Source organism: Musca domestica, unplaced genomic scaffold, assembly GCF_030504385.1.
Source record: "Musca domestica strain aabys unplaced genomic scaffold, Musca_domestica.polishedcontigs.V.1.1 9, whole genome shotgun sequence".
Classification (NCBI taxonomy): Eukaryota; Metazoa; Arthropoda; class Insecta; order Diptera; family Muscidae; genus Musca; species Musca domestica.
The window spans coordinates 8,296,526-8,314,837 of NW_026712435.1; the positions used below are offsets into that span (position 1 = coordinate 8,296,526).

The window sequence follows — 18,312 nt, forward strand, 5'->3', positions numbered from 1 at the left end:
TCTTTCATAAGTTATTTGTGCTAATAGCGTTCACTTCATGAATATAAAATAAATCTATTAGCGAGGAAAGAATTCGGCTACGTAGTTTCAAGTCGTGAAAAAAGGTGCAGTCCATTCTCTCCAAATTAAGCAAGACGCATTATGGAGAAGTACATTCAACATACATTCAACTTTTCTCTAAAAAAAATAATTGAACATTATGTTGCAGTTATAGTTCATAAGTTGAGATTACAGAACGGTTTAAATAAATTGGACTGTGCATCATCGCGGTCATAACTTTGACTAGGAACGTCGGCTCTTTCTTTTAATGCAATTAAAAAAGCATTAACACTTATATGTGTATCTCTTGAACATGTCGTCAAAGCCCCAAAATGGTAAATACTAGTCAAAATGCATTCTGAGCAAGTGGTTTGTGCCTATACTAAGAGTGTCTAGAAAAAGAAAAATCGGCTTTCAAGAAAATGTGATATTTCTTCATTGTCATTTGGGTGTGTCTGTCACGCATAAAATTGAAGCGTGTCGTTTTAGAAAATAAATTCGTATTTTACAATTTCGACCCAAAAAGCATCGATAAATTGCGGTAACACTGGCATATACTTAGTACAGTGTGTGAATATGAGTGTATGTTCACTCGGCGTCTGCAACAGCAAGGCTGTTGAAATACCTTACAACAGAAACAAAACAAAACAACAAGCAAAAGTTAATCCGGATCAGACAATAACAACAACACTAGTCATTATCTAATAAAGAACTGATTTCGAACATTACAAACCTGTTGTCTATGAGAAAATAGGTTAGTTTTAGCTTCTAGTTCATCTTTGGCAACAGGCTTTGAGCACCATGACTTGGTTCACCTAATAAATGTCCTATGTAGTATTTTAGAATTTTAGTACAATAAAAAACAATTGTTGGAAGTAAAGTACCAAGTTTCAGAGCTTTCTCCACGACTTTTGTACCAAATTACAAATAGAATAATTCGAATTACAAATAGAAAAATATGAATTACGTATGGAACAATTCGAATTTGAATGGAATAATTCGCATTACAAAAATGTCAAAATGTTAGCTATAGAAGTACTTTAAGTACGTAATTCCAAAAATACCAGCAACACTCAGAGAAAAGTTTAGTGTCTTTGCTGATTTGGCCCTCGACCTCGAAGCCTGAGCAATATATCTAAACCGGAACCATTAATTTCAAATTAATCTTCATATCGTAATTAATTTCGTGATCGTTATGATTCGTTTTGTCAGCGTTACCCAATTACGTCATCATACCCCACACTGAAATGTAGCGCACTTCAAATGAATGAAGGGGAACAAAAGGAATTAATGGTCACTTTTCAAGATACCGTTATATAGTTATATGGCATTTGGAGGACATTCTACAACCGATTTGACATTTGGAACTGTTATATCCTGTAAAATATACTTCGGAACGGTTGCATCGAGACACATTTTCAAACGTGCTGAGTTTCACCTTAATAAGAGAACAGTGTTGGCATTTAAATTGTTAGGGCACCGAAGTTATTTTTATATATAGGTCGATAGTAGATTTTATATTCTAGGTCGATTTAGCGATGTCAGTCCGTCCGTCAGTGGAAATGACTGTAGCTTCCAACCGAAATGAAGCAAATTGATAAAATTTAACTCAGATGTGTTTTAGGTAGAACTTTTGGTATTGAAAATTGACTACATAGATATATACACTGGTGGCCAAAACTAAAGCAACTGAAATTACAAGGAGAATGAATGCCCTGTAACTTTTTCAAAAATTAAGAAAATGGCAAAGTTTTTCTTGTTTTAAATTGGGTATTTTATTCACTTTTTAAAACCCTAAAACATAAAACCAAAATTCATTTTTATATAAAAAATAATGTTTGGTAAAGTCAATTAACCCGATTTTGGCGTGGACAAAACAAAAGCAACTCTGTTATACATTCATATAATCGCTGCAATTTCTGTTGTTTTTACTGTGATATTTATCGCTTTTTGCTTCCTTCGACAATTTCGCTTGTCATAAATCCTTTTTGAGAAGTTTTTTACAACAGTATGTGTTTTTCTTTTCGTTTTTTAAGTACTGCCCAAATTTTAAAAATGGCTAGAAGCAAATACAGTACCTGAATAAAACAGCAAATTATCAGTGACTATCAAAACAATATATCACAGAAAATGATTTCCGAGAAATATTTCATAAATATTTATGTGATTTCATATTTATTTCTGTATACTAAGTCGGTTTTTTGAAACTGGATCAATAGTAACAGTCTATAACGGATGAAGGTCCTGAAAAACTTCAGCCCGTACTGACCCACAAATTGTGAGAGAAATAAAAAACAACTATTTAAGAGTTCAACTGGATTGGTGAGAGAGCAATCATTGGATATAAGCTCGAGATCAGTGCGTAGACGAGTAGTGGCAGCTGGTCTGTATGTCCGTAAGACATCAAAAAACCATTTTTATCTGAAAAAATCAAAAAGGCTTTCGGAAACGATAATATTAAGTGGAATCAAGCTCAATGGAAAAAACATTATTTCTGGGATGAGTCTACGTTTAATATTAAAGGCTCAGACGTGAAAAATTTTACGGTGAGAAGACCAAAAAATGAAGGACTCAAGCCGCAGTGTTGCAAAGGTACAGTGAAGCATGAGGGAGGGTCAAAAATGGCGTGGCGCTATTTTTCTTTCTATGCACTTGGGCCTATCCATAAAATAAAGAACGTTGTGGATCGGTTTGTTTACAAAGATGTGTTGGACATCACGTTGTTCCCTTACGCTGAGTAAAATATTCGGCTGATTTGGGTGTTTCAGCATGACAATGATCCCAAACTTGTATCAAAACTTGTCAAATATTGGTTGCGGGAGTCAAAAATTCATGTTTTTTTATGGCCGGCACAATCACCTGACCTAAACTCCATAGAAAACCTTTGGAGTATCGTAGATAGGAAGATCAACAGAGATTCGGAAATAAATAAGCACAACGTTTTCTAAAGAATTCTGGGTGCCTGGGAAAGCACACCCAAGGATCAAATTGAGCGTGTTATAGATTCAATGCCTCGTGTCAGGTGTGCGGCTGATATCAAAAATAATGGTTATGCTATCGACTACTAGCCAAAATTTAATTATTTTTAAATAAAAAATCAAAAGTTGCTTTAGTTTTGACCAAGCAAAAATTGGATCATTTTAGTTTTCCACATATTATTTTTCGTTCAAAATTATTTTTGTATTTTTATTTTTAGTTTCTTAAAAGTGAATTAAACTCCTCATTTAAAACTGGAAAAATAATTATGATTTGTTTATTTTTGTAAAAGTTACAGGACATTTATTGTCTTTGCGATTTAAGTTGCTTTAGTTTTGGCCACCAGTGTATATAGTTTTGATATAGCCCCCTTATAACTGTACCTGTAGATTAAAGTTTTTTTGGTTGTTTTATCAACAATTTAAACCTGAATTGACAGTTTGTTTTTCCATTATGTATAGTCCCCATATTACTGTACAACCAGATATTCGGTATTTTGATGACTTGTGTCACACTTTTCACCGGTACTGTTTCTAATTTGGTATTAGGAGTTCGTTGTGGGTACTATCTTCTATGACAGAAAATGTTATTTGTACAGATCCACGCCTTCGTATAGCCCCCATAATCGGTATTATAATGCTTTTAACTACATGTTTCAACAGAATTGTCTTGAACTTGTTGTTTGGAGTTCGTTATAGGTACTACCGCGACAAAAATATCGCTTAATAGTTATATGCGTGGAACTTTGATCGGTTCCCATTTTCAATGCATTTCCTTAATTCATAGCTCAACTTGAATGAACCATGGTTTCGGATTTTGTCTTGGCATATTCTCTTCAGGTTAGTTATTTAAAAACAACTCGTACGGCGAAGACTTTTTAAAATCCAATGACGATTGCAAGCTCTGCTGATGGGAAACCAAAAATGCAAAGTAATTCAGAACATCTTTTTCATCCTTTTCTGCATTTCGTTCTTTGTAAAAACCCAGCACTGTACTATAGAATAGCCTGGAAATTTTAATTTTATTAGTCGATTTTCTCCAATTTCCATATGAATCCAGTATTAGCTACAGTCTTCATATTTTTAATTATTAATTTAATTGCTTTTTTTGTACTACAAGATCATAGTATTTACAAATGACAACAGAGTAAATTAATCGCAAAATTCAAAGTCTCTCCTGATATTCAGTATTTTGAAGAAAAGAAGCTGAAACTTGTTATTTATTTCCCGAGTAAAGGCCGAATATTTTAATTTCAGTTTTGGTGGTTATTGTTCTAATATACTTAATGCAACTTTATCCAAATCCCGCGCTTGTGACTTAAACAAAGTTTACGATTCAATCACCCACTTCCCCACAAACGACCAACCCTCTGACATAACAGACACCGAACGACGGACCACATATCCTGATAATTCTACTTGCCCTTTCGGTGACAACTCTAATCCAATTGAAATGTGCCCCAAAAATCTATTTACATGTAGGCGTTATGACGACACATCGATGGTGAGTGGTGTGGTAGGTGGATGATAAATAATAGATGACGTCGGACCTGACCACTCTGCCCGCCACTAATACATTTCAAGCTCCATATATATGCATGTTAAAAAAGAACATTTCTTCTTTTACATTTCAAAATTTGCATGCACACATACATACAAATGTATGTACGTGTGTAGGTATATATTTCAGTTTAACGCGAAATTTTCATTAAGATATACACAAAAAATGAACAGCTAGATGGATGGTTTAAGTTATTGTAAACTTGTAAAGTTGGTTATTTTGGTTGTTGTTGTTGTAGATTTCTAAATATGTACCATAACTAGGTTACTATTCAAATGATATCATGGATGTTTGCAAATACACACAAATAAGCCTTTGGACATTTCTGTTTCAACTCAAACAAAAGGATAACATAACGTAAACTAATTTGACACAAACTGAAAATAAAACCAGAAACAAAAAACAAGTGAACTAATCAAATCACCAAACGAACAGAAAACGAAACGAAAGACGAATAACCAAAAACCAAACTAAAACGGGAAAATGAAAATGGATAAACGTTCTACATTGCCAAAGAAAAATTAAGAATGTGATAATTTTTAGTTCATCTGATAGGTTGATAAAATGTGGCAAACAGAAAACATTTAAATACTTAAGAATACATAAGTACAAATACTGAAATAAAGTTTCATGTTGTATTCCATAGCTAGAAACTAGAGATTGCAAAATGTTCAAATCCACTTACCAGTAGTCGAAATGGTAGTTATGCGTTCAAATGTCGATTCAGTTGTTTTGTGTAAAGTTTTCACTGTATCTATCAGATTATCTGCAATGGAGGAAAATATACAATATGACATGGTATGAGTGACTTGAATGTCATGCTGTCGTATTCTAAAAATCTATAAATGTATCTACATTAAGGGTAGCCACTTGTACGGAATATTTTTTGTGTGGATTTCTTCTCAAAAAATGATATTTACCAACTTAGTTCAGAGTATTTTTTTACTAATACGAATGGAAATAATGCCGTGACTAACCTTAATATATTCACATTTGTATACAATACTAAATCTTTCTAAAAAACTGCAAGTATCTAATACAATACCTTAAAATTAACATTATACATATCAGATTTTTTAAAGAATTCATATTGTGGTTATGTGCAGGGAGCACAGTAGTTGTCAAATTTATGTTTTAAAAGTCATTTAACATATAATTAGAAAACGATTGGTTTTGAATGGGACGTACTCCTCTACCAGAGACACACTTGAGTTTGTGTTTCATCCTACTTAATATATCGCCCATGAGTTGATTTTATTAGAGTAAGGTATTGATAATTTTTAATGACTGGCAATGTCTTGTCTATGCCCTAAAATATGTTCAACATACAAATACTATTGTGGATTGGCGTTAATTATTTGTTGAGCCTAAATGTATGCAACATAATTTAGATTCTATTAAAACACAAAATTAAATTCTTGAAGACCTCCAACATGCTGATTTTTATACCCGGAAATTAGATGAATGCGAGAAAATCCACTATTGGCTTACATGCATATCTAAAGTTGAAGCGTTGTCGCGCGCGTATTGAAAAAAAACTAGTCAACTATTTTATATGTCAATATGTTACTGAATAACTACATGAGTCCCATCTTTTTTAACATTATTTAGATCGATATACTTAACAAATTAAATTCTATTACCGCCACTACTATTCAGTTATCGGACTTAAATTTAAAGATTTTTGTCGATATTTTATACTCAAACAAAAACAATTTAATAAAAACTTAATTGAAAAATCATTTAAAAATTTTGTATTCAGCATTTTTTATATTTTTATGGAAAACCAAAGAGAATTTTGAGCAAAGAGTCGTTATATTTGTTGTTATTGGTAAGACTTTATCGGACATCTTAGTATTTTTTAGCTCTAAATTGGAATTGTAATTCAACAGGACAATCACCTTACCTTCATGTATGGATATCACTCTACTCAGTCATTACAGTTGAAAATACAATCTATCAAGTGAATGCACGCACAAAGGAAATCATGAAGTTACCCAACATACCAGAAATATAATACAGCTTGAGAATAATATTATAAAAATATTTTGTCACAAACATTTTTCAAAAATGTTTGAGAAACACTTGTGTTGCACAAACTCTTCTCAAATCTGTCCTTTGTTGACAAATTTGTTTTGATTTTTTGTGAAAATTGTCAGATAAATTCTATTCATAAGCTTATTGTAATATTATTCTCAAGCTTTTTCGGTATATTGGGTTATGACAATTAACTTATACAGCTGATAGCCATTTCTTAGTTGGAATTTTTGGACCAATAAATGACCTGGGTAAAAACAGACTTATTTCATAGAGGGCCTCAATTTCAGTTTATTTGTCTATATTAAAGTAAAAACTATGACTTCATCTGATAAAATCAAACAATTAAAAAAATATTATTGTATTTAATTGTCCACATTCTAAACTATGCCAATGTTGTCAAAATAGTAACAGAAAAAAAAGACACTATTGAAACCAGCAAGTTTCACAGTTTTGCTAAGTTTTTAATAGTACACTGAAAATTAATAACTCTTCTATTCAGAAAGTATTTGTATGAGAAAAATGTCTCTTAATATTTTTATAAAAGGGCCAGTCAGTAATCGAAACTCGTGTAAAAATTCACAAAATGAAAAATGTGCGTGAAGCAAAAGGAATTACCCTGCAATTTCAACACTGACAATGTCATATAACATCGTAACAATATCAATAAAAACACAATAAAAAATAAATAAAACATATTGATCAGAGACTTAGGCTTGGTTTACTTGAACCCAGAATATTACAAACACCTTTCCTTCGTCATGCTTCTTCTGTTCTATATTCTATATATATGAAAAATTATATATCAGGCAACAATGTCAGCAGAGTCTGAATGTTAAAGACACCCAAAGACCTAACCACTCTCAATCATGTTGAAAACAAACTAAACCAAAAAATAAAATAAAAATAAAAACACAAAAAAAATAAAAGTAAAGAAAAATGTGCATAACATTTGTTTACATCGACACATTATTGAATATTTATTTTCGATATTTTTTATATGTATGTATATTATTCACAATCATTTTTATTTTGTGTGCCAAAAACATCTCAACACCATTGTAATGTTAAATTCAATGCACTGTAGGCCTGGCTGTGTGTTGAACTTTATAAACTTAGAACAGAACTGAAAATTGTATAAATATGCACAGCTTACCCCGTACACGGTACTATTCGTCTCTCGGTTATCACAAATACTGTTTTATATAGCAAATTGAAATAAATTAAAAATGTTAACAATAATCAAAACCTTCTCCTCTTCCTCCAAGGAGATTGATAACGAGAGACGAATCTATTGTTGTCGAGAATTCCTTTTAGTTTAATATTTTTTTAATAGTATTGCATTGGCGTTTCATTTTATTTAGCTAAGTGTGATGGACACACAAATTGTTATGTATTTGAATTTTACTTATGTTCACCTTCGTCAATTGTTGCTTTCTGTGTTCCTTCGGCATATTCACTTTTTTCGTTTTTCGTTTCAATAGGGGTTGGTGGTGGTGTTTGCGAATGTGGAATATCGCTCTCTGAAAATAAAAATAATAATTATAATAGTAAGGGGGTAGAGGCGAGGTAATGAATTAGGTATCCACTTTTCAGTTCGTAATACTCACCTTCCAGTTTAAGCTGTTCCGAGATTTCTATTAAACCTTCACTCATTTTCTTGGTAATGGTCTCCTCGACTGATTTGCAAAACTCGGCATCTGTCAACGATTTACGTGGTTCGCTGCTAGATGTGACGTGCATTGGGCCGGCTTGTTCGAAGCTAAGGAAATCTTGTGTTAGGGTCTTGACAGAGCTAGTGGTGATTTCGGGCTTGGTAATGGGGGCAGCGATTTCAATGCCATCGTCCACAATCTGTTTGGCTTCGTCAACATGTTTGTCAATTTGTTGTTTTGCTGTGTGGAGTGTTTCACTACCCTTCATTAATAAATCGTTGCCTTCCTTTATTGTGGTCTCCACCACTGGTGGGAATGTAATGGTCTCAACCGTTGTTTTTTCAATTTGTTTGGTTTCTTCCACTATGTCTGATCGTGGCTTGGGCAACTGAGATTCCTGTTCCATGGATAAGAAATCGCGTGTTAGTTTCCTGGCGTCGGCTACAATTGATTTCATTTCTTCTAGTTTTTCCCGGGAATCGTCGAGAGTAGACACAGTTTTTCTAGGCGCAGCCTCAGGAACGCTTGTTGGTTCTTGTTCTAAGCTGGTGGTGGTTGGTGTTACCTTAGGCTCGAGACCTCGAAATTCGTATGTTACCTTTTTGGCCTCAAAATCGGCTATGGTCTGGTCAATTTTGTCCGAGGCAACAACTTGTTCCTTTTTAATCTTTGATTGCACCCCGTCAATGGCAGCACCTGCCTTATCAGTAAACGATTTGATAGCATCAGCTACATTGTTGGCTTCTGTTTTCACCGAGTCCTTTGCTTCTGTTAGTTTTTCTTCTATTTTTACGGGTTCGGAAAATGTTTTTATCGTTTCAGTAACAGTTTTCGTTTCGGTAACAATGAAGTCCTTTGTACCGGCAATACCTTGCTCGATTTTTTCTTTGGTTTCAGATTTAGTCTCATTAGCTTTTGTTTCTATAGTTTCTGAAGTTTCTTTCACCTCAGATTCGACGGTCTTTTTTGCACCGGCAAACATTTGGCCCAGTTTATCGAAACCAGCGCTTAATTTGTCCTGCACTTGGCTAGCACCACTTTTCACAGATTCGGCGGCACTTGAAGATTCGTTTTCGATAAATTCCTTTGCCTTGCCTACACCTTGGGCAAATTGAGACGAAGTGTCCTTGGCCTCGGCAATTTTAGGTTCAGTGAAAGCTTTTATTTTATCCTTTACAGATTCGCTTTCGGTCAAGAGAAATTCTTTTGTTTCGTCGACTTTGGTTTCAGAGAAGCTTTTAACGGCATCGGCTGCACTCTTTTGGTCGGCAATTATGGAGTCTTGTATGCGTTCCGCCGTCTCATCTATGATCTTGGAAGTTGACTTCGTAGCGAGAGGTTCAGCTAAACCGTTTTCAGGTTTTTTAGTCTCAAATGCTGAAATAATATTTTCTACTTTCTTTGACGCTGTTTCCACGGTCTCGCTCACAATTTCGTGCGCGGTTTGTACTACCTCCTGCGACTTATCCTTAACCTCTCCGACGAATTTTTCAGGCACTGCGGTGGTTTGCTGTGATGGCAATTGGGTGAATTTTTCAAATGCTAAAAAGTCTTGTGTTAATTGTTTGGTACCGGAGGCCAGCGATGGCTGCTCCGACTTCAACGAATCAATGATTTTGCTTGGCTTTTCAACACTGCTGATATCTTTGACGATTTTTGAATTGTCCACCTCCTCGTGACTGCTCAGAGATTTCGCCGCACTCGACGTATCGTCTTCCTCCTCGGAACTACGACTGGATGTTTTGAATTTGTGCGTTAGCTCCTTGTCAAAATCGCTCTTGCTCACTTCGCACGAATCCTTCTTGCCCATTTTCATTTTGATTACCTGTTCGGGAACGACGGCAGACTTCACGATATTGTCGGCAGGCAACTGCATCATTATTTCCGACTCATGGATGGCCTTCTTGTCGTCGATCAAGCTTTTTCGTTTGATTTCGGTTATTTCGCGGGAAATTTCTTTTTTCTGGGATGAGGCGGGAATTTGTCGTTCCACCGACAACCGTTTCACAATCTTATCGCGCCTCTCAGCGACCGAACGCTTCACACATTCCTCGTCCGACTCTGATTCTTCGATTTCTTTCTCCTCGGCCGAGTATTTGATTTCCTCGCGCTCATGGATTTGCTGTATCCGCTTGCCTAGAATATTGAAAATTAAATTTACCATTAAAAAGGACATGCGAGTTATTTACACTATGCATGGGTACTTACTTTCTTGTCGGACAAGCTCCTCCACGGACTCTGAATTTTTCATGATATCGGTTTCATCAAAGTCGCGCGAATGCGAAAGTCTTCCGCTCTTGCATTTGCTCATTATGTCGTCACGTCCGATGTTTTTGAGAGCTTGTTCCAGAGCTGGCAAATCGTAATTGGGCTTGTCCTTGTACAGGCGAATCATACTTTGAGCCTGTCGAGCAATACTGTCCGTGTTCTGGTTGATGATTTCGTCAATCTCCTCGGTCGATATGCCTATTTCGGTGGCAAGCTGTATCCAGTCCTTGCCCAGGAGATTCGACAGGTCCACGATACGTATGTCCCCGATGTAGTGATCGTTCTGATGCTTGCTGAAGTTCAGCAGCGAACTGCGGTACGTGGGCGTGACTTTGTCTGAGAATGCCGTAACCGAATCAGGTATGACAGCCTCCGGCAACACAATATTCAGAATACAGATGGGCTGTTGCGGCGGCTCTCCCTTGGCAACCTTCGGCTCCTTCATGAACAGTGTACGTCCCACAATATCGGCGTGCTGGTCTTTCACCCGCACCGTAAATGGAAGTCGGTTCTCTCGGAATGCTTTAAATGGCAACTGTAGTTGTTCGCCCGATTTTGTCACCGGCACCAAATTGCCGGCCATCTCAATGTACTGGGGCTTGCCTTCGAGCACTTCCACATCTCGACTCTTGGCCACCTGCGTGTACAGTTCCATCTTCTCCAGTGTCTTGTCCTCGCGGTCGTCCGTCATACAGAAGACGCGCAGGCGGGCTTCGTATGGTTCGACTTTTTTGGCAAACACTACAAATTTAGCTATGAAAGGTACATGAATGACTTCCCTATTAGGATGCAATATGGGAGAAGGGGAGTTATGTTAAGTGAACGTGTCTTACTATTATTTATTTGTATAAAATGTTGCATACTTGTATAATTCAGTAGCCATTTTAGTGGCCTCACTAATGTTACGACAATCCATAAGCCAAAATCTAGCCGATACGGTGGTGGTGAACGAAACGCAATCGTTGACAAATGTTAATGGAGTCGAGCCAGTGACGTCTTCCCATTGAGCCCGCGAAGGACCACCTATTGCAGATCAAACCAAACGAGCCAATACAGACGAACGAAAAGAGAAAGAGAAGAGAAAGACAGAGAGAAAACGATCAAGGCAAAAGAAAAATACAAAACATTAGTGGTGTGTCAATGGCAATGGTCTTAAGGTAAAATGCCTGTCAGAAAACGTAAACGTCACTGTCCGCAGCTATTTAATGCTCTTTTTGTTAATCTACACGTATTTTGCTTTATTATATTTTTTTTTTTGTTAATAAATAAATTTAAGTTTCTACTTTTTGTGTAGATTTCGATTTTACAAATTGTAATAAATTTGATTGGTATTATTTTGATTTTTCATAAATTTAGATCTATACTTAATTCAATCAACGTAAACCAACAAAAACTTGAAAGTGTAAAATAAATATAGAAAAAATTTAAATTAATATAAAAATAAAAACAATTAAATTAAGTAACAATAAAAGAAATGCTAAATATTTAAATAATATTCTATGCACGTTATTTAATAAGTATGTATGTATGTACGTATTTTGCAAATAGTTTAAATGAGGTACAATATGCATTGTGGTAGATCCGGCCAAGTGCTAAATGGAGTTTTATTATTTATTTTTAATAACTATTTACAAAGATCAACTCAACGTTTGATTAAGTTATTTGTTTGTTTGTCTGTTTCTCTTTCATTCAGTTAGTTGACTGTATTTTGTACTTATTCAGTGTGTTTGTGTGTGTGAGTGAGAGTAGGTGTGCTTATTTAAAGTACGAGGCGTAGGTTTATTTCGTTTGCATTACATTTTATCTGTAGAAAAATAATAAAATAACCGATGCGATTCTTAGCCAACCTAATATCATGGCTGTCATTCATGTTGGCTAAGCTATTTAACTGTACCATACATTCTATCAGTTGATATTATTGTAAATTATTTGAAGATTTAGAAACCAAAGCCTCGCCAGGCCATATGTAAATTTGTGGTCATATTTGAACTATTCATATTTGAAATTAAACTAATGAGTCATTTGTTATGTAGAGCACTTCATAGAAGTCGCAATATGATCGAAATGAAATTCGCTCGCCATGTTTTTCGGCAAAGTTGATTACATTTAATTTAAATGATTTAAATTTTAAATCAATGATGGGCATACTTAAATTGAGAGTGGGAGTATGGGCGTAACTGAGAATTCAACATCAAAATCGCTGACGGAATGAGAGAAAAGAGAATACGCATGTAACCAGTGTCACTAACGTACATTTTTGGGCAGTTTTGAACATCAATGATTTAAATGAATGTAATATTAGGCCTTTACCAAAACGCTTGCGTGCGCATAAAGGTATTTTATTCACCACAAAAGGTAAATACATGCTTTTCAATTAATTATATCAAAATACGCATTGCGTATGAACAAAGAAAGCTGCAAATTAAGCTTTGAACTTTTAATTTGAACTTTTAGTTCAATGCGTGTTAGGATAATACGGCCGTACAAAATACTTAATAAAGGTGAGGATACAATACAACCATTTTGGTAAGACCGTTAAATAGCCCGCGTTGACGCTCGGAATTTGATAATAAAAATTTGAATTAATTACTTTCGATTGGAAATATATTGAGAACTTTCAAGATATTGACTAAAAGTAGGCTTCATATAAGATGAAGCTAAATAAAACGTTGCTATAAAATGAGTGATCTTCTTTTTCAGTTTATGAGCGAATACAATTTTTATGGTAGACTTATGCGAATTCAAAAAATTCTGTTTTCTATAACTTCATAGACATGCATTAAATGTAGTAATGCAGCCTTGAAAAGCGTTGATACTATCTATTGTTGAAAGTGTCTTTATAAACACCATATCTGCTTGTCATATTGTATTTAAACTTTTAATCGAGTCCTTCAATAATTTCAAATAGTCGTTGCAAAAAATCTTAAACTGGATATGGAAAATAATATTTATGTATTAGTGCATATTTGAGCGGGAATTTAGTCAAATACATATTTTAATAAAAAAAACACACACACTCACTTGCTTGTAACTTATTTTGGCAAGTTTCGAACGAGGTCGTTCAAAAAGTATCGTGAGTTTTGTATTTCCTCAGAAGTATTTACTTATTCTTGTCAAACGATCGTCCCCAGATATAGCACACATCCTCACATTTTCAAGAAGCAACTGTTAGAGCTCTTGTTCAGCTCCCATTTCGATGCGGTTTTTATCTCCGTGTTTTGAGAACAAAAAGGCAGTGTGGATGTGGCATGTCAACAATTTCAACACCATCAACGATGCTCATGTTTTTGAGCGCGCATTTTTCGGTGGTTTGCTACTCGCAAAATTTCGCACAACTTGAGGTAATATTCTTGATTTAAAAGTGCAAAAAAAAACATGATGTTCAACGTCACTGCTGCCGAAGAGAACTGAGACTGTCGACACTCTCGAAGAGAATGTTTTACAAATAAAGATTGTTTTTATAATTTTTAATTATTTTTATAAAATAAATATTTTTTTTACAATTTTTTTACGCCTAGCATAACTAAAGGACATATGTGAGTGGTCGTAGAACGAATGCACTTAGTTCGCGAAAATTGGAAATTTGCTATGCTTTTTGAAAAAACTTTTTTGAAAGTATGTTAGGAATCAAACTGATGCTATGTATTGTTAAATTGTCACTGAAACTCAGCATCGTATTTTTGTTAGTCTTTTACGAGCCACCTGCGAAATGGCTTCTTTTTGCCAAGTTTTTTCTATGTTTTACATGGAGGAGTGAATTTGACTGCCAATTGGGCCCATAGAATGGGTTCCGAATGGTTCATTTGAAAACCTATGCATCCAGTTTATAAAACACTTGAGCCTTAATCCTTGATCTTACCTTAACAATTGTACCACATATATGTCAACTCTATATAAATGTATGTATATGAATGATTTTCGAATAATATTTGTTGTTGATTGGTGGTGTTAGGGATCATGAGTGTCTGAAATTTTTCTTTATAATGTGCTTGTGTATTTTTCTTTTTCCAGTCAAGCCAAAGCATAACAAAAATTAAGCTATCAATAGGCGATTGTAATGCTTTTTGCATTTTTAGACAGCGAGATATTAAAAAAAGGTCAAATAGCAAAATAGAGTATGTCTTTCAAACTGTGTAGCTTTAAAATAGCCCTTTGTTAATTCACATTCCGAAACGCATAATACAGCAACAAATTTGTGACAGACTTGACGACTCTGTCATTAACCACAAATGCAAGATGAGTGAAAAACGAATGTGAACACTTTAAGACTTTTGACGGTATACATTTTGATTAGCTTCATCTAAACCAAGTTAACACATCAAGTGTTAAATTAAGTCAAAGATTTTCTTCTGACGTCACGATTTATGTAATTAGGGTGATTTTTAAGTGAAGACATTAATTACCATTGCTTATGAAAATGAGACATTCTTTTGCCATGGACATCAAAAGATGGCATTCTCTATCAAATCGACAAATATCTAATTAGGTTATCATCAACTGACTCCTAGTCGATGTATGACTCTAAACACTTGTGAATGTCTACTCAAAAGTCAGCCTTACACCAAAACCTAAATTACTAGTCCTACGAAGATACGAAACTTCCTTAGCGCATTATCTACGGAATGGACAATCTAAATAAAATGCTTTATGAGAACAAGTTTGGTGTAAATAAGGCTAAACAACTCAATATTTCATAAACTAAAAGTAACACTTTTTGAAGTATCGCTTAAAAAAAAATGTAAAACCGCTACAATCGAAAAAGACGATAATTTTTTTTCTTGGTTATTTGTAATTTAAAATTAATTTCGCATTATATTTGTGCCCTCATATAAAACAACAAATACAAATTTCAAATAAGATGTTAAAATGTGTACTTCCCGGAAAGCCGTCAAACGATAGTATTTCCGTCAATGCCGCTGAAATCGTCAAGAGTAGCGCCTTATTTAACCGAACATGTATTCGTAAATGGTGTTTTTGTTTAAATTGTATATCGTATATAATGACGAATCTTCGTAAAGGTGGAAAGAAGAAGCCAGCCGATGACTTAAGCCAGCCAAATAAGCGCTTTACGAATTTCCACCTGAAAACACGTAAGGACTTTTCCGTATCGAAACGAGAAATAATTTCTTTTACAAAAACGGGAAACTAGTAAATATGTCAAAACAATCATCTATTCGCATTTATCCTTTTGCTACTACTTTATATTTTTAAGTTAAAAAAAAACACACACACCTTAGCGACCTCTTGGTCTCATTCTCTAAATTAACATTAAACGTTTTACTAGTTTTTCGGACACAAAAATAGTTTTCAATCACAAAGTTGACATTTTGTAAGTGTAAGCAGATTCGGATCAATTGTAGTTAAAGCGATTCGATACGATACAAAATGCAAGCTAGGATATTAATAAAGGATTTTCTTCGTGACAGAGTTGATTATGTTGTCGATACAAAGTAAATATTTTCCTAAGACTAGAAGACTTGGTGGCTAAATCCAAGATGCTGCTATAACCGTTTTATTGCGAAAAAGCCGAACATAAAAGCTCACACAGGAGTATAGAGCCCTGTGAGGTATATAGGCTTCTTGTGGTCCTACCGTGAATGCACATCAAATTCAAAATTCTACATTTTTGTGTAACACCCACGTTTCAGAACAACGAACTTATAGAGAGAACAACAACACTAGATATAGTTATTGTGATTGAATATGATTTTTTAAACTTGACATAGATATAGTTTCTTTCTAATATAATTAATTATTACTTTTATATATATGGTTTTATATTGAAATGTAAAGCTAGTTATGTTTTATATTCTGTTTTTTTTTTTTTTTTTCAATAGCACATTAAGAAAGAACTGCAAAGGTATTGGGAAAAAGAGCATGCGTAGAAAATTCAAGTGTGTAAATGTATGTGTATGTATATATAAGTAACAATACGAGTATTTATGTAGATAATTAGTAAAAATACTATTTGTTATTTTAGTGGTTAGTTGTAATAATGTTGTGATAGAAAAAAATCAAATATGAAACAATAAAAAATGTAGGTGAATAACAAGAAGAGAAGGAGAAATTAGAAATTAGATTTTTTACTTGTATCGAAACTAATCAAACCTAAAACAATCGAAATGAAAATAGGCGTTAAACCGAAAAGAATGTTAGCATTTATGTTCGAAAACAGTCGTACGAATTTCAGAAAGATGTTTTGTTTCAGAAAAGTTCTCTTTGGGGCCACAAAGAAACAAGGATGTTAATAAACAAAAACAAAAGTATACTCATAATAAAAAAACTAATACTCTTTTTCGATATTTTAAGCTTGTTCTCTCAAAAGCGAAGACTGGTAAACGAATATTGATTGGATTGAATATTTAAGTAATCGTTGTTGCTGTTTTTTTTTTCACATTCATGAATTGATAAAAAATTCCATAGAATTCTGCATTACAATTTTTTTGTTATAATTTATACTCTTTTTCTAAGTATCAAGTCTTCTCAGTCAAAGAATTGAATTGAAATAAAAAAGAATAATCTGTTGGCAAAAAATCTTGTAGAGAAAACTTAAGAGGAAAAGAATAAAACAATACCAAAAAGAGTAAAACAAATCGGGAATCAACAAAAATGACATAAACAAACAATCAGACAAAGTTATAAAGTTATAAAGTAAGAAACAGATAATTGCAATTATTCTGATGTTCTGCGGGTGTGTGTTGTGTTTTCATTTAATAGGGCGAACAAGGTGGAATGTTAGGCCCAAAGAAGAACTCTTTCGTATTCGAATTTAGTTACAAAAATAAGTTAACAAGTTGCTTGTGCTGATATTAATTTTAAAATGTTTGTGTTATTTTACAGATTGTTGTGTACTCAAAACGAAAAAAATCCAAACAAAGTTTCGAATGTTGCAATGTTTAATTTCGAGGGAACAATGAAACAATATATGAGAACTGGCTTGAAAACTTGGATTACTTTCTAAGCCATCTGCCCAACTGAAACTATGTATTTACAAATTCAATCAAGAGGTTTTATCTGTTTGGCAAAAATAAAGGCACAATGGGAAAACAATTGGTTGGGACCTTTTATTGAACTAGGTCCTTGCGTTTTCAGCAAAAATATTTTCTTCTATGAATATCATTTTTGCTTTATAGCTTAAGTATGTAAAACAAATTTGGAAGCAGGGCAATCTAATAGTATGTTTACTTTAGGGCTTTTGCTGGGACAACCTGCCCTGTGCACCTCAACCTTACTAAATCTGGTAAACTGCAAACATACTATACAGGGTGAGATGAAAAAACTGCAACCAACTTCAGACTGCTGTTAATTCTAAGCCACTCATCCGACAGCTGTTAAAATTATTCCAGTGACAGCTCATTATATTGCTTACAAGCGTACAAAAGTATTTTGGTGAGAATTTTCCAGACAAAAAGTGACTCGTGGTGGAATTCAAGTGTGATAGTGTAATTTCTTTATATTTGGCTGGAAAACCACAAGTGGCTATCGTTAGAGCACTCCAGCATTTAAATGTGAATAAATCTTTTGTGTCTCGTACCCTCTCTCTTTACCGTGATACTGGTAGCGTAGCCCTACGTCATGGAAGTGGACAGAAGAAAACAGCAACATCAGCAGAAATGGTTCGAAAAGTAAAGATGCGACTTCATCGAAACCCGCGTCGCAGTGGCCGAAAATGGCTCGTTCCATTCGGCGAATATTGAAAAATGAGCTCGGGGTAAAGCCATTGAAATTCCAAAAAGTGCAAGAACTTACACTGCAACAGAAAGAAAATAGACTCAAA

General features: G+C 34.3%; 2 protein-coding genes across 10 annotated transcripts in view; both read right to left on the reverse strand.

Moving 5' to 3' along the window:
- The window catches only part of LOC109612511 (uncharacterized), a 102,198-nt gene extending 96,857 nt beyond the window's left edge, over positions 1-5,341 (reverse strand). The window contains exon 1 of the mRNA XM_059131872.1: positions 5,261-5,341. The gene's annotated coding sequence lies outside the window, so the exon portion shown is untranslated. The remainder of the gene's footprint in view (positions 1-5,260) is intronic.
- LOC101900112 (ankyrin-3) overlaps positions 1-18,312 on the reverse strand; it is a 156,623-nt gene that overhangs the window by 96,857 nt on the left and 41,454 nt on the right. For all 9 annotated transcript variants that reach the window (XM_059131863.1, XM_059131859.1, XM_059131860.1 and 6 more), the window contains 5 exons: positions 11,399-11,558; positions 10,476-11,314; positions 8,223-10,403; positions 8,031-8,135; positions 5,261-5,341 (listed from right to left, as the gene is read on the reverse strand). In XM_059131863.1, the coding sequence (XP_058987846.1) occupies positions 5,261-5,341; positions 8,031-8,135; positions 8,223-10,403; positions 10,476-11,314; positions 11,399-11,558 (3,366 nt within the window). The remainder of the gene's footprint in view (positions 1-5,260; positions 5,342-8,030; positions 8,136-8,222; positions 10,404-10,475; positions 11,315-11,398; positions 11,559-18,312) is intronic.